The 27,409-nt window shown below is 34.0% G+C and overlaps 1 protein-coding gene across 2 annotated transcripts; it reads left to right on the top strand.

The window, feature by feature from the left end:
• The first annotated feature begins 1,066 nt into the window (after positions 1-1,066).
• LOC131846779 (CCR4-NOT transcription complex subunit 3) lies at positions 1,067-26,984 on the top strand. 2 transcript variants are annotated; one of them, XM_059196176.1, is made up of 15 exons: positions 1,067-1,415; positions 1,817-2,049; positions 5,403-5,558; positions 6,756-6,935; positions 7,846-8,044; positions 8,779-8,876; positions 9,720-9,823; positions 15,955-16,109; positions 21,683-21,759; positions 22,570-22,748; positions 23,080-23,233; positions 23,365-23,469; positions 24,167-24,292; positions 25,285-25,494; positions 26,234-26,984. In XM_059196176.1, the coding sequence occupies exons 1-15, from the start codon at positions 1,391-1,393 to the stop codon at positions 26,330-26,332; spliced, it is 2,100 nt and encodes a 699-aa protein (XP_059052159.1). In that variant the 5' UTR covers positions 1,067-1,390; the 3' UTR covers positions 26,333-26,984. The 2 variants fall into 2 exon arrangements, with proteins under 2 accessions (XP_059052159.1, XP_059052158.1); XM_059196175.1 differs by having other exon boundaries at positions 21,680-21,759.
• The last annotated feature ends 425 nt before the right edge of the window (positions 26,985-27,409 follow it).

Below are 27,409 nucleotides of genomic sequence, written 5' to 3'. Positions count from 1 at the left end.
GGTCTATACCTATACTTGAAGAGCAGCATAGATTTTCCAGAGGACTAAGTCTTCAATCCTCCGTACCACGAAATAGCACATAATTTCGCTCATCATTCAACCGAAACACTGCAAGCTGCAGGTTGACAGTAATAAATAGGTGAGGCACATGTACCCATGCCCGAATTTGTACAAAGTATCGGAATATCTTGGAGCCCCGGACCGTAGAGCAAATTAGACGATATAATCACGGGGTAAGGGTAAATTCATAAATACTATAATCATCGTAATTACGTCATAATATAAGTTTAAATCAAAGCACCTACATGTACATATATACTGGAACCACACCCGGTGCAATAAAATTTCAGTTTATAACTAAGTTGTAAAATCATCGCTCTGTAAGTTATTGTAGTAGGCACTGTTTTCCATTAAGTTTAGTGCCTAGCAGCTTTACTAGGCAGTCTAAATTCAATAAAATACATTTTTGAACTGTTTTTTTAATGTCATTGTGGCGAATAAATCGGCTACAATGTCACTGACTATGAAATAAAGAATTGGTATGTGCGCTTTATAGTATATTTTAAAAATTTTATGTCCAAATATATCAATACTATCCATAACTTAAAATTAAAATTTATATTATAGTACTGCCATCTGGACCGTATACTGTAGACCACATTTATTATTTTATACAGTGACTAACGCCATCTTTCGAATAATTCCAGAGTTATTTAGTTATACCATAAACAATGCTAATACAATGTTTTCTATTATTCTCATGTAGATACCACAAGATACTGTATAATCTGTATTCATGAATTGAATAGATTATAAATGAACCCATTGTATTTCGATAATATGCTTTTCTCTTTCTAACATCATGTATTAGAAAGAGTGATCTAATATTATTTTGCAAATGATTTAGTTATAATCTTTTATTAAAAATTATAAACTTAAAATAATTTGTTTTAAAATAGGTATTACAAATTCTGTAAACTACCAAAGAAAAATATTCTATATAATTTATTGTCTGTTTCATTCAGTCTATGACATTTCTATTATTTTTTTTGCGCCTGCGCACTTGATGGTCTACGCGACGTATATAAAATCATTTTGTGGAAAATTTGAAGTTTGTTGTTATTAGTGACAACATAAAATTCATAATTATATATGAAAGCGACCTGTTAATTACCATTCCAGGCGAGCGGCTGGTTATTCAGTAGCAGTCCGCCTGGATGCGTTCAGTCACTATTATTTTGTTCGAGCGGTCTACGGTAGCCATCTTGGAATCGAACAAAGCTTCAGATGTGTAGTTTGTCTGTTTATCAATAATTTTTGTGCATTTTCTTGTAAATAGTTTGTATGTTTAGGATATGTACGGAACGTTCGTCCATATGTGTAAATAGCTATGGCTGCGACAAGGAAATTACAAGGTAATCTGTCATGTTATCAGGTTAGAGACTGACCCCAACCGATCTTGTTGCGTGTTCTAGAGCACGATACGTTTGTTGTCGTTGACGACCACCTCATTCTTATTTGATTTACTGAAAGCGGCAATTAATACACAACCTCGATTAGTATTAGCTATCAATTTCAATCCTACAATATAGAAGTTACGATGTATCTGTTACACAGCCTGTTTGCACGTTGATGCTGGTTTAGTTTTATTACCCTTCAAATTTCTTACTATAAACTTAATCTAAGTGTCTGCTGTGACTAGAATGTACCGGCATTATGTACATTTGTTCTCTTATTGACAAAAACAATGTTGTTATTAAAACAATATGTTAAGGAAACAGGTGTCTATGAGTGACAATGTCAGTCTTGCTTGCAGGTGAAATAGACAGGTGTTTAAAAAAGGTAACAGAAGGGGTGGAGACGTTTGAGGACATCTGGCAGAAGGTACACAATGCGACGAACAGTAATCAGAAGGAGAAGTATGAGGCAGATCTCAAAAAGGAGATTAAGAAGCTTCAGAGGCTACGAGATCAGATCAAATCTTGGATCGCCTCTGGAGAAATTAAGGATAAGAGCACACTTTTAGAATATAGGAAACTAATTGAAACGGTTAGTGAGGTTATATTTTTTTTAGTCTTAATTAATCTGATGTAGTGAAAATATATTAATACACAAACTAGAAATTAATGTTGAACATTTCTGTATGGGTTTAAAGGACGATTTATGATCTTTATAACACCACATAAAATACTTTTCTCAGTTCTCTCTTATACACTGATTAGGGGACTCGGACTACTACTCATACCCTAATGTATATGTATCTATACTCTACCAATATGCTTAGAGATATAGATAGAATACAAATATATACATTATAACTTGCAAATGCTCTTAATTTATTTGATTGTCATTAATTTTTGAACTTTTTAATTAGACACTAGTTCATATAAGTTGGAATACATTCTGATTTCAATTGTATTCTTTTATATATATTCTATAATAAAAAGTATCTAATTTGTACATAATTCTTTATACAATACTAGCTATACCCATGTTAAATTTCAATAAAAAATATAGTTTATATGTTATTCTGATGCATAAGCTATATTACTGTAAAGTTTCATCAAAATCATTCAGTAGTTTTTATGCGAAAGAATAACAAACATCCATACTCACAAACTTTTGTGTTTATAATATTATTAAGATTATGATTGACTGAAGTTGATTTCGTTTATTGCAGAAAAAATATAATTCATTACTGTCCTGGGCCTCTTCTCTGGCTCTCTGGTGTCATAGTCCTTCCTTTTAATCACTTTAATATGTCTTCTCATAAATATGCTCAACTTCTAAATCAAATCAGAAATAATTGATTCATGTCCATCATTTTAACTGCTAATAGTTCTCAATTTTATTGTATTAATGATTTATCCCTACTGTCCAGTTCAGTATACAGATTCAATTGAAAAGAAGTGTCAAGAAACTCAACTGAGTATATATTTATACTATGAAGTATTTGTGTTAAATCTTTTTAGAGACATAAAACAACCAAAAATTGTATTAAAGAAGCAATCAGTATGCAGTAATCTGTTTTAATTGCCTTTTTCTCCAACTGAATGGCAAATAAGCTCATGGAAACTGGCATCTGTTCTCTTTATACAGGAACAACACAGTGCATACCATGTAAGACTGTGTACTACTCATTTACTGTAATTCCAGAGTACTTTTTAATATGGTTGACAATGGTATGGTGTGCCCGCCTGCACTAACAGTTTACGCTGGCGGGGCACCAGTGGACGATGATAAAATGAGTATGAGGTCAGGTCAGTTAGCCCATTGCGGTAGAGTCACCATGAATTTATACTGCCAATCCCCATCCCCCCTATTCTAGAGTACTAAGAAGTCATGCCTCCATGCCCTGTATAAAGCTATGTAGCAATAATGAGTATAAAGCCATGATCCTACAAATCTTTAGGTACCTAGCTACCTACAAAGATTTAGGTGTAAACAATTTAAATTCAGACAGACTAGCATGATATCAAATGTTTCAAAAACATTGAGGACAAAATTTTCATAGCATTATGTGAAGAACTATACAGAAATGAATGATGTTTTATTAGTAAACTAGCTGTACCCATGGTTTGACCAGTGTTAAATTTCAATATAAAATACTTATAGTATATATGTTATTCTGATGCATGAGCTTTATTATTGTATTTCATCAAAATCTGTTCATTAGTTTTTGCATGAAAGAGTAACAAACATTCATACTCACAAATTTTCGCATTTATAATGTTATTAAGATAACACTATATCTATGTTATATGTTTTCTCGCCAAAATTCAACTTGTGTATGTATGTTTATTGTCAACATGTTTTTAGTCTTTGCGTGATAAATACAAGTCACTTGGTAATAATAGTGGATTCTATCCCCACATAATCCAAACATGTTGCTGTCTGTTTGTATTGCTCTGAATATTTATGTTGACAATTCTCGGTTTCAGAATCTATTAAAATATCAAGAAATATGAATTTTGGATATTACAGTAACAAACAATCATTTATAATGCATTTTTCTTCTAAGATTGTGATATATAAAATTTGTAATTATGGTTCCACTTTTCATATATATAAACATGATTAGTAATATATTTACGAAGGCCTCGATGGTCTAGTGGTTTAGCCCACCGCTTTACTTTTGATGGTTGAGGTTTCCATTCCTCGCACCCTGCAAACATTTTTATTCATGAATATGATTGTTTGTATCAGTCTGGGTGTTTTCTATAATTTACTTATGTATGTATTTATAAAATAAATCTTAAGTATCAATTATCTAGTATCAAATATCTATAATCAATTGTCTAGTACCCATAAAACAAGCTCTGCTTAGCGGACTAGATGGTGCTGTGTTAATTATACAGGAATATTTATATACAGATTCCGTTAAGCCGATAGGTATCATCTATTAATTTTATGTTTATAATATTAATTACTGCACTCCACATACCTTAATTATGAGTTAATTGCTTGAGAACTCTTTCACCCAAAGTTATGAGTTAACTAATCATATATTCATGAAATATAATTAACTTATCAGGTCACATTTATTATTTGCTCTAAAGTAAACATTGATACATCTTAGTCTTAGTTATTTATAAATGTGCTTAATCCTAATAAACATGATTGTAACAGCATAAAAAATTAAGAATATAATTTCTAGTGGTGACAAAATTAGAATATGATTTGTAGTAGTCTCATTCTGTCACTAATAATTAGCGATTATGTATTTAAACCAGAAAACTTTTAAGAGAAGGAAAATTTGAAAAAAGAATAATAACATAACCAGCCTAAATATATTATGGAGCTGGTTATCATCTTGTTCTTTTTTTTGTACCAGTGACAAACCTAAATATGTTATTATTGTAACAGTAGGCTAATTCTCTTCCTAATTAGTAGAGAACTGTACCCAACAGTGGAGTATAATAACATTTTACGACTCTCTTCTCTCTCTCTTTCAGCATAAAGTAGTCCAGTGCTGGACGTATGCCTCTTGCATAGTTTTCTACTTAGTTCTATCGTATTTTACGACACTGATAGACTATTATATTGAGTCCTAAGCAATTTCTCTATTGGAATAATATAGAAATATACTTTTTTACCGTACAATCATAACAGATGAGCACAGGACCAACTGTTGCTAAACAATAACTGTGTTGTATAGACATCTAAAACACCAGGATGCCTAAAACTTTAATAAACCCTTTTTAAATACCACCCCATGTTATAATGCAATCCTAACATATATTACATTAATGGATAGAAAAATCTGATGGAGTCAAATATAAATAATATTTGTTTAAATTTATTTTGTGATCCATTTGAAACTGTTTGTATGACTGTATAGAATGTAAAATGTATTAAAGTATGAATAAATTATATAAATATGCACTACTTTATATTTACAGCAAATGGAGAGGTTTAAAGTAGTCGAAAGGGAGACAAAAACGAAGGCATACTCCAAGGAAGGGCTCGGGGCGGCGCAGAAGCTCGACCCCGCGCAAAAGGAACGGGAGGAGATGGCTTCGTGGCTTGTCTCGTCTATCGACGCACTTAATTTACAGGTCAGTAACAGAATTTCTTGTCTCACTTGTATCTTCCTCTTCGATTGATCCCCAATCCAATTTAAAGGGGGATCGAAATTACGACGGCCTGAGCTGAGGTTCGAACCCCCTAGCGGTGCCCTCAGATTAAGGTAGTATCTGTCAGGCGGGAGTTGGCCTTCAGTCGCTCCATAAGTCTATTATAGTCATATAGTCTAGTCTAGTCTATATTCTGATAACTAAAACTGTCATATTATATCCTAATATTAAAAAAAATCCCTTAAAAAATGATCTTATTAATTTTATTTATCTCTATTATCGTGATTTGTATTTTTTATATTAGGATCAGTTCATAACAGAAGGGATATAATGATCGTAATAATAATAATAATAACCCTGGATAATTCATACAGTCCCGTCTAGTGCCAGGCTAAACAGAGCTGTTATGAGTACCACACCATTGATAGAAATACTTAAATATGTATTTTTTGTACATACACAGTATACATGGAATTTACCCAAACTAACACAGACAATCCATCCCATGATCATCTTACATATATATATCTTTTTAAATACATAATATACAGAGAAAATAGATCTACAAAGAATCACAATCACGATTACAAAAGTGCAAGGAATCAATCCCATCAGAAGTAAAGTGGTGTGCTGAACTACTAGACCTCATAGTCAGTTGAAATTAATAATTATATTTTGTCGACCAAAACATATATTTAACTTTCTATGCTAGTCTATTTGTTATACTGCCAATATGCCACTATATATTCACACTAGCTTTTGCCCGCGGCTTCGCTCGCGTTAATTTATCCCCTTAGGGGTGGAATTTATCAAAATCCTTTCTTAGGGGATGCCTACATTATAGTAGCTTTATGCTTGCAAAGCTGAGAAACCCAATCCGTTTAAAATTGACAAAGTTTCATATAAACTTTCATCCCCTATTTTATCCCTTTGGGGGTAGAATTAATCAAAATGCTTTCTTAGCGGATGCCTACGTCATAATATATACCTGCATGCCAAATTTCAGCCCGATCGGTCCAGTGGTTTGGGCTGTGCGTTGATAGATCACTAAGTCAGTCACCTTTGAGTTATATATGTTTAAATTATGTGTATATTGTATTTATATATCATCCATAACAGACTATTTAGGTCATTATAATTTATTCTTACTATTAAATAAGATCTCTATGGGTTTTGCAGGTTGATCAATTTGAGTCTGAAGTAGAATCACTGTTAGTTGGTAAGAAGAAACGACTGGACAAAGAGAAACAAGACCGAATGGAGGAGTTGAAGGTGAAATTGGAGAAGCACAGGTTCCACATAAAAAAACTTGAAACCCTATTACGAATGCTTGACAATATGTCTGTTGAGGTAGAACAGGTGTGTTTATATATTATCTACATTTATTCATTGTTATCAGACTATATTCTCAACTATTAAAATGTTTATAAGGCTGCTAATATACAGTCGGTTAGTCTGCTAATATACAGTCGGTTAGTCTGCTACAATGCTACAAAACTGTGCACAACAAAAATCTGCAGATTTTGCCATACTGAAGAGGAAACGCCACTACACATCCTATGTGGTTGTAGCCTACTCATGCATAAACGAAATAACTCCTATGGAAAGTTTACACTCTTTCCTGAGTAGTTATAAACCATTGCTTCTAAGAATATCCTTCAATTTTTGTCCCTGATGGGTCTAGGTGAACTCTGAAAAAGGGCGTGCACAATAGATCTATGTAGGTCGCAGTGCTACAGGCACCTGACATTAGCCCAAACAACCCAATAAAAAAAATAGTCTAATACGCCGCGGCTAATAGGCGTATCACGCGTATTAGCTGCGGCGTAGCAACCAAATACGCCAATCGAAGTGTATACAAACTTTGGGGCAATTTGATGATTAATAATATCTCATGACAATCCAACAGCGCCATCTAGTCCCTTAATAATATCTTTGATCCAGGACTGCCATTGGGTCCAAAGACGTAACATTACGACTTGATATCGTGTTGCTGATCATGTATATAGGCTGTAAGATATACTGTAATATATATACCTTTAACAGATCGCTTTAAGCGATAAGGCCGCCTTTTAATTACCACATTTATGTGTAGTTCTTTTTTTGTAAATATATATCCGTGCACAATAAACTGTTATATTATTGCTATAGATGACATTTTTAACATATTTCATAAGGTCAGCCATCAGTAAGTTTCCTTCTCCAATTACATGTATAAAAATTGTATGAATATATGAAAGTCTACAGGTAAAAAAATTAAATGTTACAGATAAAAAGGATAAAAGAAGATGTCGAATACTATATAGACTCATGCCTAGATCCAGAATTTGAGGAGAACGAGTATATATACGACGACATCAGAGGGTTAGACGACATTGATCTGAGCGCCGTGGGACTGCCGTCCTCAGCTACCACCGACAGTAATAACAGCAACCACTCACCGGGGTCACCCACCAGTATACTTTCAGGTTGGTACAGCCACTATACTGTTGCACTACTCATAATAATAATAATCATCACATAAATGAAAAGGCTCATAATAAGTACCCACATTCACACACACGCCATACTCTGGTTATTTTTTATGTATATTAGGTATGTGTTTACAAAAATATATCTTAGATATTTATATCAGTTGTCAAGCATCTATAACACTATTCTGCTCATTGGGACATAGTGGGACTAGATGGTGCTGTATTAATTGTTCAGGGTTAAATAAATTAAAGATCCTATAATTACACAATATAAAACCCGAGATTGCTAGTTTGTAATAGAATAGAATAAAATAGAATAGAAAATCATTTATTCAAATAAACTTAATTTAAGCACTTTTGAATAGTCATAACAATTTGTTTTTTATTTACCCCTCATTCGGAAAGCTGTCTCATCACAAGAAGAACGAGCAAGAAACTTGTGTGTTGCTCTTTTAAATAATCCTTGTAAGTTTACATTTACAAGTCGAAACGTGTGAATACAAACTACCAGTAAGCACTAATTTTTTGGGTCAAATATAATCATGCAATAAGATTAAATCAGTCGTAGTGATAATGTAATATGAACTCTATTCTCGGCATTTAGTCTCTCATCTAGGCTGTTGTGCGTGTAGAGCTGAGACTATTAAACTAGTCAGCAAAGCTCCTCTCCGACGTCACGGGCCTGATAATGGCTAGTTATTAATATCATTACTCTGTATGTATTCTAGGTACAAGTCCAATCCCATCACCAACGTTAGAAATGCACAATCACTCAACAGACTCCACAGAGCTGGAGAAGAAGAAGAAAGAAGAAGTCATAGCGAAAGTAAGTACAAACATTGACAGTCCCACAATCATCCATTACACATCAGTTGTCCATTGATAACTTGAATTATATACAATCTAGTTATGTGGAGTTTTGATGTGAATTTTCCAAATTACTTATCAATTAGTTTTGGGTTCAAATTTATAATTTCTATTTGCTTCCAATTAGCGGCTATTCTAGAGCTTTCTTTACTGTTTTTACTTTTATACGCATATTTATTAATGGATAATAAATTTATTTAATGTCTGTACCTATACTTTTACGTCTAACTATGTATGTAGTCTACAGGCTCAGTTGTAAAGAATGTACCGACCCGAATTGCACTGATACACTCATGAATCTTAAATTCCCCAAAGATGTGGAATATTGATGTTTTTTTAAATCCTTCAAACTGTAAGGTTACATGATAACTGTAGTATTAAAATTGATGAAACGTCAGTCGGCTCGTGACTCTAGTGCAACTAAGTCGAAACGTCGAGAGAGGATATCTTTATTTGCCATAATATTATGGTTAAAATATTTACATGAGAGTTTAAATTAAAATATACTTTCATACATATTTACGCTTTGTTTTAATAAGTTCGATTAAAGTAATTCAGTTTTTCATGAGTATTTTATCTAATTTTCGACTTGGTATAACTACAACTGACCCTGTTTATCTATTATTAATGTTTAAACTATGATTTTTTCGCTCTGTAATACTTTTGAGTCGAATACTAAATGTGCCAGAACACGTGTTACAGAGCTGCGGCCTGACCCATTGCCGTTCCTACTTCCCAAACGAACCCAAAACTAATTTAGCCGACTTTGAAAGTGGTAAATGATGTTGTGTTAACTTTGCAGCCGGTTAAACCACTGCCGCTTCGAGCGGTGAACACCAGCCTGGTCGGTAATAGCACGTCTAACGTTTGTTCCTTGCTCAATAACTCCGCAGCATCCACCAATAGGTCAGTCCCCTCTGACACCTGTATTTTGATACGATTTTTTTATTTTCTCCCCATTTTTTCTTTTGCGTCGGCTAACGGTCGGGAACAATTTATTGTAATGATCATATTTTTTAATATTTATGAGGTATAATAATTTATTGATTTACTCTTATTTGTCTTCATATTGTTTATATTATATTATATCTAAACAGGAAAGAAAATCCTGTACCTAATGGCCACCGTCATAATAGTAGGCTCGGCCTTTCTTTTATAAAGAAAGGAGAGACTTTCGGTCTCTCCCTTACAAAAGTTATTTTTGTAACGAATTATTTGTATTTCAACGAAATCGAAACTACAAAAGAAATTTAATTAAGTAACTAATCTGGCATATAAACACCGTACCAAAGGAATTTTAGAAATATAGTTTACAGATTTTTTTACCAAAACGAAACAATTTTGAAATTTCTCAAATGTAGAAAATGAATGTTAAATTTTCCCACTTCCAATCAATTGCGATTTAGTTTAAATGTACCAATTATTTACTGGAGTGTAAAAAAATATATATATAAAAATTACCTATCAATCATTTGAGAGTTGCAAATGCAATTTCAAATGTGAAATAGTTCGTAAATGTAAGATTGTAGATTTTAATCTGATTCAAATGATAATTGTTAATAACATCGTAAACAGTGTTCGCCAGCTGACGCCAGCATCTGGTATACTTGATACTTCGCTGTTTAATCATCAATTACTATTGTAATATTTAGTCTACATTGTTGCGGGTAATACGATGTTATCGGTTGATACGATGTATATTACAAATGAGAATGGACTCATAAAATATACATAAAAATATTGATCTTATATACTAAATAACAGTAATAAAAATCTAAGGTGGGGTGAGACAGTTTAGAGGCTGTGTTTAGTAGACAACATTGAGTTTATCTTGCTAGTCATAATTAATTGCAAGTATTATATTGATGTATCGAAGTAGCTGTGTCCCATATCTATTATGAAATCATCATGGGACATGGAGGACCCTTTGTACAATAGTTTGAAATGAGAATGAGAGTAAATCAATGTTGTATATAAAAATGTAATTTAGTGACATATATATTACAGTACATTGTTCCCTGACACTGAGTAGATATACAAAATTGATTCACATACAAATGGGAATAATACGACGTGGTTCTTATTATTCTCATCCATTGCACGCTCCGCTCATTTTTTTTATCGCATGTATATTTCTTAAATGAAATTTGTAATTTATCCTTGGTTTCTACGCAAAAGATTCTAATACGTTTGTTCAATTACAATTATTATTTATGCTATACAAAATCAGATGATTTTAAAATTGGATCTAATTTTTTTCAACTGTTCTTTTTGTTTCAGTTTAATTTTTTTAAGGGATTATTTTTTAACACAATACACAACCAGGCCGTTATTCACGCGAGCGTTATTTTACAGTATGCAATTGACCTCAAGTTAGAGAGAGATAGAATGATAGAATAATCTAAATTTTATACAGACAATGTTTGTCAAGAGGTGGTACCTTCTCTCTCTAATTGTATTTTGAATATAAGTCAAATTGTTACTTTTTGCGTGTACCACACGTTATTAATATAGTTTGTCGGGTATTAACACGAAATTGTGCTAAGGCAACCGATATACAGTCGGTTAGTAATGTTGCCAGAATTCGACTAACGTTCCGATACAGTACGATTGGCGTATTCGAATCTTCCGCCCTTTTTTTAGAGATGAACAGTATTCGCTAAACAACTGTATATCAGCAACCTTATGCAACGTACTTGAAACGCGAACATGATGTTATAACCCGATTCGTGTTGAAACCTGAGAAACTATATTAATAAAATTATAAAATTGGAGCCCACTAACATTTCTAACCTCAATGCGAGAGCGGTACGTGCTATATATATAATTGTTTTATAATGCCCAAATGCTTTTCATACAATTGCATACAGTATACATGCATAAAGTCAAAATCAAAAGCATTTATTCATATAGAAAAAACATTTTTTGCCACTTATGCACATCAATTTTTATCACTATTTATAATCCTACCATCCTCCTGGCTGCTTTAACTGAGAAGAACCGACAAGAAACAAGACTGGTATATTATTAAACACATACTTATAATGTAACATACACTGCCGCGGTATCGTAACTGAAATTGTACTATGTAAAGAATTATCCAGTTCAATAACGCTCGTGTAATAGGGCCATTAGAATCGTTGCGCAGAGACTAAAATTTGCATTATAGATTTTGTTAAAAATGGAATATCATTTATTAGTTTTTGTACTGTAAGCCTATAAGCATTGCGACTTAATTTTTGCCAAATGCTTGCAGATCTTAATTGTTAAAAGATATCGAATGAATGCAACTATGGTATTACCTCTGAGAATGGCTAAAATATGCCAATGCATATAATCCGGTCTCTAGTTATAACTATGTACGGTACTACTAATTTAATGGGCTTTATTTTGACTACCTGGAAGTCATCTTTAGGGCGATTTAAATCAAATCATAATTAAATATCAAAATTACATTCGTAACTACATATATGCTGCTTAACAACAATCTGCAGATTTTACCAAACAGAAGAAACGCCACTACACATCTTATGTGGTTGTAGCCCACTTGTGCATAAACGAAATATCTCCTTTGGAAAGTATACATTGTATCCTGAGGAGATAAGAACTATCGCTCCTAAGAATATCCTTCAATTCTTGTCCCTCACGGGTCTAGGTAGAGAGCTTTGGAAAAGGCCGAGCACAATAGATCTTTGACAGGTCTTAGCACCTGACAATAGCTCAAAACTCCAATAAAAAAATAAATAAAATGAAAATAGTGAATTCGTCACAACGTCACGCCTATCTACTTGTAATTTTATACATGTGTCTCCGTCTGGAAATTGTATATTTTAATATTGAAATTATACTGTTTTGCAGCCTTACGAGTATACACTTGAATTTTTAGTAAGTAAGAATTTTAAATATTAATTTCATTATATATGAAATAATAGCATATACGAATTTTGTATTTTATGTACACACTCAACGCTATGCTTGTTCAAAATCGTAGTTTAGGCATTTATACATTTGTTATATAACTTTATTTTATTTTATAGTTGTACTAGCTGAACTGGCAAACATTGCTTTGTCATATAAAATAATATCGCTATTAAAAAATAGGGGTTGATGGTAGAAGGGTGAAAATGTAGAGTTGAATGTATTTTTTAATGTCGATTCGTCAAAAATAAAGATAATCTCTTGGATGGGCGATAAATACGACGGTAGGCCATTATCACTTGGGATATAAACAAATAAATATCAACCTATTTTTATAAAATTTCATCAAAATTGGTTCTGCTGTTTAGGATTTAATCGCGAACAAAGAAAATGACACGAGATTTTTATATATTAATATTAAATGATGATTGATGTGGACGTTACTTACACGCAATATTAAAGAAGAAAATGATGGTGTCGTGGTGAACGCAACATGCCACATTTCGTAGTGTTGATTCGAATACAATATCTGTTACGGATGAACCTGCCGCCGTCTCTCCGATTTATGTGATTTGTTATGAGTGTCTATCACAGATACGTAAATTGTCACACACAGAATAGAGTAAATTAAATCAACAATCATTTATTTCTGTAGGACATTTTAGACGCATAAAGTCAAGTAGTATTATATTTTTTTACCCTATTAACCAGTTCAATATACAGACTCAATTGAGAGGCACTGGCAAGACTCTAATGATTTAAACAGTAATTTACTTATGTAGGTGTCTAGATCTAACGTTAAATGAAAATGCCATGAATGAACAACTATTGCCATGCTCGCTCGTCAATAAAATAGAAAATTCTTTATTGAAATAAACTTAAATTCAAGCAACTTCGGAAAGCTGTCTCATCACAAGAAGAACAAGCTAGGAACTTGCGTGTTGCTCTTTTAAATAATTGTAGTAACTACATTTTTAAATTAAAATGTGTAGATACAAACTACCAACTAGCATTAATTAATTTGAGTCAAAATATTAAATACACAATCAACTGGTTGAGTAATTAAATAAGATTAAATCAATAGTAGTGATTAGAGCAGACCAATCTCTGCAGGCAACACTAGTTCACGAGTATGAGCGGAACGGTAATATAAATAGTAATCAGTTTTTTTTATGTTCAACAGCTTTGATGTCATTTTCCTTTCTATCTAAACCAGCGTATTACACCACTAGGTCACAACGTTCATCGTACAATGTTAAAATACCGTTATTCTACAATAATACAAATTCTAACTTCATTATAGGCGCTATGACATCCTAAGACGGTGACTATAGGCTTACAGTACAAGTAGGGTTGCCACCTTTAAGAAAATAAATATTTGTTTTATTATAAAAATATAGTACTGTTGGGAAAAGTTTTGCGAAAATAGTAAAAAAAAATTTTAGTTATGATAATTTTTTTATGGGTGATAATGGAATACCGCATCTGCTTGCGCTAACGGTTTATCCTGGCAGAGGTGATAGGATGAGCGCGAGGTCAGGTTAGTTAGCCTATCAGGACATATACAAAAGGAATTATTCATGATGGTTTCCAGGGGAACCGCTTGGAGGTCAACCTGACAGTACATTGCTAACAATGTGGTAATTAGTCCACAGTCTGACAATCCCCTGTTATGACAATTGAAAAGTGTGACAAACATAACAAATCAGCGTCTTCAATTTCGTTTTGATATTCTTCACAACTCATTATGGGTGTATACAAGCTTACTATAAACAATTATATAAATATTACTATTATTAATTATATTACCAACAATATTATAGTACAATTCATATTATATTGTTTATCTATTAATATAGGATAATTGACTAAAATATAGGATACTATCTTAATAATATTATAAATGTGGAAGTTTATGAGTATGGATGTTTGTTACGCTTTCAAGCAATAAGTACTAAATGGATTTTAATGAAACTTTACAATAATATAGCTTACTAGCTGTGCGCGTGGTTTCACTCGCGTGAAATTTATAACCTATACGTTATTCTAATGTATATAAACTATATTATTGTAACTTGATTAGAATTCATTGAGTAGTTTTTGAAAGAATAACTTTCACAAACTTTAATATATTTAATTTGAATAAAATACAAAAATTATGTAAAAATCTAATTGTGGTGGTGAATATAAGGAAAACTTTAGATAAGTACTGCGACATAATATTTGAATATAATTTGTAAATAACAACATGGACAAAGGATCAGTTCTAGCTAGACATGTCCATACATTAATTAATAGATATAGTAGTTTAATCCTCAATAAATGTTTATACGGTCCTATAAACAGATCTTGTGAGCCATGTCATGAAATGAAATGAATATTTATATACAAAATACTGATAATTGCACAGAGCAGATTTTATATAATAATTATTAAAATGTTCAGCTATATTTACCATTCAAGATGTGTGAAAATTAAAAATAATGAATGAAATTAATGTCTATTTACAAAATACTGGTAATTGCACAGAGCAGATCTTATATAAGAATTATTAAAATGTTCAGCAATATTTACCATTTAAAATGTGTAAAAATGAAAAATAATGAAATGAAATGAAAGTAATGTTTATTTACAAAATACTGGTAATTGCACAGAGCATATCTTACATAATAATTAATAAAATGTTCAGCAATATTTACCATTCAAGGTGTTTAAATTATGTTACATTTAAAACCATAAAATTATTTAAACTACTATAATATACATTACTTTTTAATTTTAATTTAATTAGATTATTAGATAAATATATTAATTTCTCATAAATTACAGTTAGATATAAAATCTTCAACAGAATAAAATTATTAATTAAATATTTAAACGATTTCCTTTCAAATTGAGTATATGTTAATATTTTTACAATATCAGCCCAATTTAATAGCCATGCATTATTATTATAAACTTCCGATTATATAATATTAGTAAGATGCATATTTATTATATATTTTATATAATTCACAGTCTATATCAAAACATAGACTGTGAACACGCGAGTGATTATTTTACATAGTATCCGTCCAGCTTGTAACAAACCAGTGGATTGAACGTGTATACGATTGCAGTATAAACAATGTGGTGTCGGGAGCGTCGACGCCGAGCAAACAGCCGGCGCCGAGTCCTCCGCACCAGCAGCATCAGCAGCACACTCCACTCCAGCACGCGGTACAGCATCACCAACATCCGCCGCACCTACTCGTGCGGCCGCCTAACGCGACTGGTATGTATTTGAAATTCGACCTTGGTGGCTTAGCAGTTAAACACTTCCGATGGTCGCGGGTTCAGAATAGAATAGAATAGAAAATCTATTATTCAAATAAACTTACAATGGAGCACGTTCGATTCTCGTACAGTACAACCATGTTATGTGTGGTTTAGGAGTTAAACACTTAGACGGTCACAGGTTCGATTCCTCGCGCAGTACACACATGTTATGAACGCCCCAACTACTTGTACGGCCGCCTAACGGGACTGGTGAGTGCGCGAAATGTGTTTGAAATTCGGCTATGGATTAGGAGTTAAATATACTTCCGATGGTCGCGGGTTCGATTCTTCGCACAGTACAAACATATTATGTATGCACACCAATATCCGCCGCCACGTATCGCTCCCGGTGAGTGCACGACAAGTAGTTTTGATATTTTACCTCGATAGTTTAATAGATAACCCTTTCCAATCCAAGCCTTTTTTCTTTTTATTCCACCAGCTCCACGCTAAAATTGCGTTTTTAAATTTTTAGGGGTTATTTTTTCGTTTGCTTTTTTTTATATTGTAACATTGTTGAAAAGCACTGAATAAATATTTTTTCTTTCTTTCTTTCTGCTTTCTTATTATAACAGTGCAATCGGTGACAGTTGTAGAAATCAGTGCTGATGCCACGTTTCGTAGTAAGTGTGAGATGGCTTCAACAAAAATTATGGTAAAAAAATCTTACCTTTTTTAAAATTGACCGTAAACAGAAGTATTACACTATGTTGAGTGTCACTGGACAGTGGAGCTGGTGGAATAAAATCAATGTCATGTGACCCTCTCGACATTGGAGTGGAAAGGGTTTTTTATGTGTATGATAATGGAATGATGCACCCGCCTGCGCTAACGGCTTACGCTGACGGGGCACCAGTGAAGGATGATAAGATGAACATGTGGTCAGGTCAGTTAGCCCATCGTGACAAATTTACCAGGAATTTATCACGATGGTTTCCAGGGGGAACCGCGTGGAGGTCAACCTGATATAGTACATTGTTAGTAATGAGGTCAAGAGTCCACATTACTAACAATTCCTCTCCCCCTGAGTGGAAAGGGTTAATATAACGCCTTTATCACAAGGATTTCAAGAAATCTGTTAAATTATTTTTCATATTTCCGCATTGTATCTTAGAATAATTTAATATTAGATATATTAAAACCCAATAGAATATCAATAAAACAAACTAAATCACAATTAAAAAAACCTCAAATTCCATACGGACGAGGCGAGACGCAAATGAGTAACAGTTAATATTTACAGTTTAGTAAATCTGTACATATTATAAAACAAAGTCCTCTGCCGCGTCTGTCTGCGTGTTTGCGAGTCTTCAAAAGTATTGAAAATATTTTCATGCCGTTTTCTACACTAACAGAGTGATTACTGAGCATGGTTTGGTATAACATCTTAAGGTTTTGTATAAATTAATTGAAATGCCCATACCAGACCTGGGCTTGTTATGCAATATATGACAGACTAGCTGCACCCGCGACTCCGTCCGCGTGGAATTTAACATTATTATTCTAAAATAAACGTAGCCAAGTTACTCCTTATTACACTATATTCATATGCGTGTAGTAAAAAACGGTTATTTTAATATGTTATTAAAATGTAAATTCAATGAATAACTAATCATTTATTCATATGTTATTTTTAGATATTATAATTACAATATCACTCATTAACATACGTTGTTTTATCTATTTCCGCGTAACGCCGTGATAAGAAAACTAGGTCAATAATCACACTAACAAACTGTCTTAGAACTGTCAAAGTAAGTGTTGAAATAAAACAAAATAATCTGTCAAGTCACGCACGGCGTTGTGTAACTATAGCCGGCTATGATGTAGGTACTGTATATATTTGTATAATAATCATTTCACATCATTACCTCTTTTAATGACGACTGACCGCTTATAGACAAGACAGACACGTTCCATATAGGCGCCTTGAAGAATTTAGAATCTCTCATGGAAATATTATTGAAGATTAGGCTGTATGGTCTCGTACCTTTGCCTATCCATTTGTGTATAAAATACTCTATTACTACTTTCACCTATAAAATATTCTCATACATAAAAACTACTATAAAAATTCTCATCATTCTCAGCTATAATTCTATATAATAATAATAATCTCAGGACAATTCACACAGTGCCATCTAGACCCAAGTTAAGCTAACTAAAGCTTGTGTTATGGGTACTAGACAACTGATACATATACATAGATAATTTTTTTTTTCGTAAATACATACATAGAAAATACCCAGACCGATACAAACAATCATACTCATGAATACAAATGTTTGTGCCGTGCGAGGAATCGAACCCGCGACCATCGGACGTAAAGCGGTGTGCTAGACCGCTAGACCACCGAGGCCGTCTATATATACATTATCTTTAAGACAATTTATTGTTAATATTATATTGCTCTCAATATACTCATTGTTTGTTGAGGGTCTAGTTTATTTGCTATCGACCCCACACGCCGATAACGTACGGCGTTGTTTACAAAATAAACAAACGGTTATCGGTGCAATGAATGAACGCGCGATCACTCCGCCTCTGCGCTGGCGGGCTGGCATATCGCCAATCGCACTGGCGACTGCCCAACTCGCACCAATCCCGCCCTCAGTCGCCTTCTGCGCACAGTCTTGGTTGCGTCTGCGCAACCCAAAACAAACAATGAGTCCAGTAAACAAAGGATAATAACATGGACGATGGTAAAACGCGTTCTGTGTGTGCATGCGTGTGCAATTTGTGAATTCACACGGTACGTAGTCCCAATGTGAAGTTCAAAGTCGCTTATGTAATTGTTTTGAGGAATGACGTTGGGAATGATGATTGCGTGTTGGTTTTCATTGTCATAAACTGGTGACGTCAGTTTGTGTTTGTGTTTTTTATAATTTACAAGATAAAGATTTTTTAATTTTCTTAATAATTTTCTTTAATAATCTATTTACTTTCTATTTATTCATATCAATAATGTTTAAGATTGATATAAATAAATAAGGGTTATTTATCGACCTGTCTGTCACAGTGCCATCTAGTTATATACTAAACACGACTTAGACTTTTAATATCATCATCTGCTTCTTCCTTATTCCATTTAATCGTGGTCGGCGTAATATGTTTTTCTCTTACATTCATCTCTGTTCGCAGTCATCTCGTTATTTACTCCCTTTCTTACCATATACACAGTATTCACACAGTCCATCCAACTATTTTTCGGTCTTCCTCTGCCCTTATCTATCCATTATCATATATAACATCCTCCTTAAGATATGATCTTCATTCCAATGACTAACATCAGTAAATACTTTTGTACGGTGGTACATATATAACAACTGATTTTTTTTTGTAACTCTATTGAATCTTCTTAATAAATATCAAATAAAACAGAATATACATAGTATGTAGTCACAAAAGGTTTTATCGCTTAAGCGATCTCTCGAGACAACTTTTGGGTAGTGGAGAAATTTAATTAGATAAAAATAATTAGGCATGTGGTATATGAAACATTTTAATCAATAACATTTTTTTTTAATCTAATTGAAATGTCAAACAAGCTGTCTGCTCATTTGATGGGAAGAGGTAACAGTCTCCTATATGAGAAGCACCACTATCACGTTATCATGTGACGCCCTCATACTGCTAATGTGTTGCCATTCCTGTGAACTAAGATGATATGCCTCCATATCCTGTAATTCTGTAATTTCAATTCCTTCTATCTCCACTGTTATACTAAAACACAGCTTACAAAGATGCTTGGCGACTGATATTAACGAGACTGAGACATCCCTCATCAATCAATCAATGAATTAGTATCATTATTCTTTATTGTACACACACATAGGAAAAAAGAACAGTGATAAAATAAATGTAATGTACAAGGGCGACCCTATCTCGAAAGACATTTCTTCCAGCAAACATAGAAAATGGTATATTAGTAGTAGAATAGTGTGTTAACTAGATCAGCCATACATATGTGTACAAAAATGAGGAGATATTATTACATTATCACGGAACGGTGGATTTATACCTGTAAAACAGTACACAAGTATGACCAAAGTTAATTTTGGAAAATGATTCCTACATATTTCAAGTCATATTCATGAATACGAATGTTTCTATTGTTGGGCATCGAATAGCGACCATCTGAAAAGTGAGGTTTATATCTAGGTAGCAAGCCACTAGGCCACTCTCTTTCTCTAGTAGTAATTTACTGTTACCAAAGTGCTAAATACAATTTTAAATTTGATGCGGTCATTATTTATACGTATATTATTAAAAATCACGTTTTATTTTATTGAGTTCCCGGTTTTTAGGTTCTTTTTATAGGAACTAAAAACATAAAAATATATAATATTTTACAAAGTAGGGTAGTGTAACGATAACAGCCACATTAGTGTAGTGTTTCAACCGCCATGATCACAGGTAAACTGAAGAGCAGCGGGTAGATGTAAATAAAATATTTTTTATAGACAGACGTATACGTCTACCTTCACATGTCTTCGTTTGTTGCTACTATTAAAACATCATACCTAACGTATTGAACCATCTACCCGCTTCTCTTCAGTTTACCCGTGATCATGGCGGTGTACATATAAAAGGATTTTTGTATAAGTTTGAACAGTGGATAGCTTATCTATTTTATTTTATTTCAAACCATCGGCTTTAATATTTGTATTTACAATAATATATGTGATAATATTAAAGTTTTATTAACATATAGTACATTAATTTGGTTTGTGCAAAAATAAAAAGAAACTTCGCTGTCACGTCAACCATTTTGTATGTGAGGTTTAAAATGTATTTAGAGATTCCCACTTTGTTTCTGGGTGCGTATGGTTCAGTTTTATGTGTATTACTTTACTTTCTTACCCTTTACGACCTAACCCTATATAGTCTAAAATAATCTACTACTTAAAACAATATTTATTTAAAAGAGTAACGCGCAAATTTCTTGCTCATTCTTCTAGTGACGAGTCTGCGTTCTAAATGAGTGAGTAGAATATTAAAAAAATGACTATTCAAAGATGTTGATATTAAGTTCGTTTAAAGATTGAGGTAGAACCAAAATAAGACTATTCAAAAGTTACACCTGCCTTTCTTATCTTTTACGACATAACCCTGTACAGTCTCAAATAATGTTCTACTTAAAACAAAATGTATTAATAGAACAACACGCAAATTTCTTGATCATTCTTCTTGTGACGAGTCTGCGTTCTAAATGAGTTGTAGGATATAAAATATATGACTATTCAAAAGTTACACCTGCCTTTCTTATCTTTTACGACCTAACCTAAATTAATCTACTACTTAAAACAACATTTATTTAAAAGAGCAACACGCAAGTTTCTTGTACAGTCTTCTAGTGATTTGTGAAATGAATGTCGTGCTTAATGAGTGGTGAAATCAAAATAAGACTATTCAAAAGTGCTTATATTAAGTTTATTTGAATAAATATTATATCTATTTACTAAAAGTTGTTACTCAGTCGATATTCCGCCAGCTTAGGAGTAATGTAGTGTTGGTTTGTTACAGAAGTAGTGGAGAATGGTCCGGTATCAATTGCGCCGGTGCACAACACCACGCATCTACCGCCCACCACTCAGACCGTGCCGGTATGTTTTATTTATTTATTCACCTGTTAAATTATATTTATACACTAACTGCACTAACTTTTCTGAAATAACAATAGCCTAAGTTACTCCTTATTACATCAGCAACTTGCCAATAAAAATCCCGTCAAAATCGGTCCAACCATTTCAGAGATTAGCCGGAACAAACAGACAGACAGACAGACAGACAAAAATTATAAAAAATGTTATTTTTGTGTATGTACCGTATTTATATTCATATGAATGTAGTAAAAAATGTTTATTTCAATATTACAAACAGACACTCCAATTTTATTTATATGTATAGATTAAACAATGTATTTGTGCATTAAAACTATTATAAGCTTTAATGCACAAATACTTCAATAGATGTTTGTTCATCAATTATATCAAATCATCAAAGGTAATAAATATTTATATTTATTACCTTTGATGACCTCGGTAGTCTAGAGGTTTAGCACGCCGGTTTACTTTCAGTGGTCGCGGGTTCCATTTCTCGCACGGTACTGTTTATTTATGAGTAAGATTGTTTGTATCGGTCTGGGTGTTTTCTAAGTTTATTATGTATGTATTTACAAAAAATATATATCTATGTATTTATGGGCACTAAACAACTGGTCTAGTGTCCATAACACAAGCAATGCTTACCGTGGGACTTGATGGCGCTTTGTTAATTGTCCAGGGTTATTTATTTATTATTTACCTATGAGCTTACTCTCTTTTCTATATATTCATATTTTAGTACGTCCATCTTTTTATGGTTCACATTATTCATACTTTAAAAAAAACGAATAATTCTTCATTAAATTGTAGACGTCGAAGAGTTCCTCAGTACCACCAGGTGTGGGGTCAGGCGCGGTCACAAGTTCAGCTCCCGGTGTGGTCACGAGTTCGGTCTCCGGTGCGGTGGTGAGCGAAGCGCCGTCACCACTAACGGTCAACGGTCCCACGCAACCCTCTCCACATCTCACGCCGCAACATGTAGTTAATAAGTGAGTACCATTGAATGTGGAACCATAGAGAATTTTTAAAATATAGAATGGTGTACTCATTGTTAATGTTAATAAATGAGTACTGATTGATGGTGGGACCATAGAGTTTTTTTAAATATAGAACGGTATACTCATTTTTAATGTTCATAAGTGAGTAGTGATTGATGATGATGATATTTTAGCTAAATGTCCTACATGAATAATTGTTTTTTTTTTTATTGTGTCCGGATGTAGTCGATGTATCTATCATTGGCGTAATGTTCATGACGTTACCGTATTCGGTGTTGCAAGTAATAAATAAAATTACTAACTGTTTGTTTCATCTGCGCAGTGGACGAGTGAGCGAAACGTCATTGTTATCCGCCCTGAGCGCGGCGAGCGTGGCGGCGAGCATCCCAGCATCGGTCGCGCCCAGCGGCACCGCCTCCCTCAAGAGCATGGCGCAGGAGGCCGTGCAGCGCGCGGGGCTCCACGCGCACCACACGGTCAGTGCCGCCACACGGTGGAATCTAGTCGTAACTTTAGATTTAAAATTTTAAATGTGTGGTCACTAACAATCTAGCACTAATATATTAAGAGAATAGAGTCCAAATTACATTACATGTTGTTTGTGCAGGCGGGCGGCACGACGGCGGGTCCAAGGCGACCTGCGGCTCTAGCGACGGCCACCATCCCGCCGCTGCTGGGCGTCGCGCCGCTCGGACCGCTCCCCCTCAACTCGGTGAGTACCGCACACACACACACGCACACACACACCCACACACACACACACACAGACTCGCACACACACACACGCATGCACACACACGCGCACACGCACGCACACAGACACACACACACACACACACGCACGCACGCGCACGCACACAGACACACACACACACACACACGCACGCACGCACACGCACACAGACACACACACACACACACACACACACATACACACACACACACACATACCACATACGCCATTTTTCATTAATGCTTCTATTGGTCGTAGCGTAATGTTGTATACCTTAAAGCCTTCCCTGACAAATGGATTATCCTACACAAAAAAATATTTCAAATCGAACCAGTAGTTTCTGAGATTAGCGCGTTCAAAGAAACAAACAAACTCTTCAGCTTTATGATACTAGTATAGACATAGAAATTTCATGTCATAGTATTTGTTAATGTATGTACTTCTCCGAAGTTGTTTGGTTAATTGGCGATCACCTTTAGTTCATGTATATTTATTATTATATATATACAAACGGTATTTAATATTTTATAAAAACGGGGAAATTATTATATAAAAACGGGGAAAATTATTAATATTTGAGGGCTTCTATTGCGTGCGGGGCCCGAACGTAGTCGCGGGCACAGCTAGTATTAATAGCTTCGGGCGGCGGTAATAATTATACCAATTGTGTTTCCAGGAACATCAAATGCAGTTCCAGATGATGGAGTCATCGTTCTACCATATGCCGCACCCGTCCGACTCAGAACGGACGCGTGTATACCTACCGAGGAATATTTGTCAAACGCCGTTATACTACAACCAGGTAAATGGTTAATACATCTGCATTTTAAGATTTCCCTATCTTGTAGGGTAGGAACCCTTTCAATGGATACATTCAAAATACCCTTACGAAATCTAGACGGCCTCGGTAGTCTAGCCGTTTAGCACACCGCTTTATTTCCTATGGACACAGTTTCGATTCCTCGCACGGTACAAATATTTGGTAGTGGTCAGAGTTATGTATAATATGTATGTATTTACAAAAAATATTGTATGTATTTATATCAGTTGTCTAGTACCCATAACACAAGCTCTGCTTACCATGGGACTAGATGAAATGAAGATGTGAATTGTCCTAGGATATTAGGTTCTCAAATATTATTCCTATCCACAAAATATAACACCTGCTTACTGCTGTTACTTTTTCACGACTCCTAATAAAAGGCGTGAAAATAGATTACATCGCGAGGGCACACATAAGCTATCTATAAAAAACAAAGCCGTTTTTATTTATTTTAATATATATGGTGGAAAGTGCCACAAGGTATCTGTGCTTTAAGTTATATAAGATTAAATTTCATTTAGTTTATATTTATTACCATTTTTATATTTCGAATTGTCCCTAATTATTTATATTATACTAGCTGTGGCTGCGGCTTCATCCGCATGAAATTTATAGTCTATTAAATTTATTATTCTGATGTTGATAAAAATCCATTCAGTAGTGTTTGCGTAAAAGATAATCATCCACCCATCCTTCTATCCATCTACAATCACAGGGATATGAGTTCTGAGGAATGCTCGTAATTTTTAAAGGTTGAAAAATAAAATATTTTTCTAGTATCTAGCTTTAAAAATTAATTAGATATATTAGTTCAATAGTTTTTCTTTATTTGGTTAAGGTCTCTATTCCACGCGCACGAAGTCGCGGACACAGCGGTTTGATATAAAATTATGCGTGTTAAATTATATTAGTAACGATATGTTTTGTTTTATATCCTAAAAAATGTTGAATAGTTGGTAACCGTGTTGCAGGTGCTACTACCGCACTCGGATTCCGTAGAATTCTTCCAGCGGCTGTCGACAGAGACACTGTTCTTCGTTTTCTACTACATGGAGGGCACCAAAGCACAGTACCTAGCAGCTAAAGCGCTCAAGAAGCAGAGCTGGCGGTTCCACACCAAATACATGATGTGGTTTCAGAGGCACGAGGAGCCGAAGGTCATTAATGAGGAATATGAACAGGTAAATATAACCTCTATGTCTTATAATATACATATATATTCATGGTCTGTTTTTTAATCCCACAGACAAATTTGACATTTCCGATGTCGCCAGGCTTTTGTATTTTTTAAATAGGGTTGTGTCACTATCAGAAATTAATATTAATTACCCATTTTATAGGTTATTCAGAAATAATGTGTGGGTGTTTATTTAAAAACCATTAACACAAAATAAAGTATTGGTGTTATTAAATATAGGGTTGTGATATGAAAATGAAATATATGTCAAACTAGCTTTTGCCCGCGGCTTGGCTCGCGTTAATTTATCCCCTTAGAGGTGGAATTTATCAGAATCCTTTCTTAGCGGATGCCTACATCGTAACATCTACCTGCATGTCAAATTTCAGCCTGATCCGTCCAGTGGTTTGGGCTGTGCTTTGATAGATCACTACGTCAGTCACGTTTGAGTTATATATATTTAGATACATATTTTTTTATAATTGTCATACAGTGTGTGTGAGCTGAGTTTCTTGTCAGTTCTTCTCAACTCGAAAGCACCTCGAACTTACAGATACATTGAAAAAATCGATAATTTTATTTAATAAATAGGTGTCGTCGGTACAGCACTACAAAACTATAGCTATTATTTGAAAATTTGACATTTACACCTGTCAATTTAGTCTCTGTGTTTAAAAACAAACAGAGTTAGTATATTATTAATTAAGAATGTTTGTTTCAATATTACCGTTTCTTTTTTCCAGGGCACTTATATATACTTTGACTATGAGAAGTGGGGCCAACGTAAAAAGGAGGGCTTCACATTCGAGTACAAGTACTTAGAGGACCGTGACTTGAACTGAGCGAGCAGTGTGTAGTGAGTGTGCGCCCGCACTGTGTACGGAGGACGCAGGTGCCGCTGTGCAATAGTTTTGGGAGTGTGTGTACCCACGAGGCTTACCAAGTGAACATGAATCCATTCCGTTGATGACAGTATTCTTAATTTAATCAGTGCAGTGCAGTACTGTGATTTAGTGTCACTACTATTGTAAAAATCTTCGAATTTCTCTGGCAGTTTGTTAATGTCGCCACGGAATTGTAGAATTAGACGTTTCATTCGGTCGATTGTCATTTGTTATAGTCAACTGTTGCTGATGTTTGATGATAGTTGACATGATATAGTCGAGTATTGCTGACTATAGTCGTGTTCAACGTTTGTTGATTCATATATCGTTTAAAGTAAGTCCATAGAAATGCAGACAATAAAAAATCCTTATAGTTATCGCATTATTATTCACTGCTAAGGCACCCGCCATTGTTTACCGCCACTATTTTGTATCGTATATACAACATGTCAATATGTAGGAAAATAATGCGATGACGGTGCCTCTAGTGGTGAATAATGAAATTATTTTCCGATATGACCTTACAATATTTAGTTATATTACAAAATAATCGTATATTTAGTTGTTTATCATGAAACAATCACTACAGTGATATAGTGAAGACTATCGTATGTTCAATGCGTCAATTTTACGATACAGCTGACTATGTAATGATATGGTTAGTTCTACAATACCGTCATTACATTAATGCAATGTTTTATAGTGTGATGTGAGTTGTCAACTATATCGGTTGTAATAAAAACCAATGTGATATTGATGTAGTATCGGCCGCCCTCGGCGGTGAGGCATCCGGCCCGACCGCTGTGCGTTTTACACTCATATTCCTATTGATCACATGAGTAGCGGTCGGGGCGGGCATCTCACGTATGCTGTCTAGTGATAGCTAAATAGTGTAGTATTTATAACTAAATACTCAGCATAAATAACTTGGCAAGTATTGAGTATTTACTCAGCATCGAGTAAGTACTACATTGTTTATCCATCACTAGTGATGTCCGCCGGTCGGCATGTTGCATTCATGTTGATTAGTTTATG

The sequence above is a fragment of the Achroia grisella genome, unplaced genomic scaffold, assembly GCF_030625045.1.
Source record: "Achroia grisella isolate CSIRO2021 unplaced genomic scaffold, CSIRO_AGI_Agris_v1 utg512, whole genome shotgun sequence".
Taxonomy (NCBI): Eukaryota; Metazoa; Arthropoda; class Insecta; order Lepidoptera; family Pyralidae; genus Achroia; species Achroia grisella.
This window is presented reverse-complemented; position numbering and strand designations above follow the sequence as displayed.

What these genes read in the sequence shown, in the direction of transcription:
- LOC131846779 (XM_059196175.1), top strand. Translation starts at nt 1,391, where the DNA reads ATGGCTGCGACAAGGAAATTACAAG. An exon ending in TCGACGCACTTAATTTACAG is followed by an intron (nt 5,559 to 6,755) that starts GTCAGTAACAGA and finishes TGGGTTTTGCAG; the next exon opens with GTTGATCAATTTGAGTCTGA. An exon ending in GACCGCTCCCCCTCAACTCG is followed by an intron (nt 23,470 to 24,166) that starts GTGAGTACCGCA and finishes TTGTGTTTCCAG; the next exon opens with GAACATCAAATGCAGTTCCA.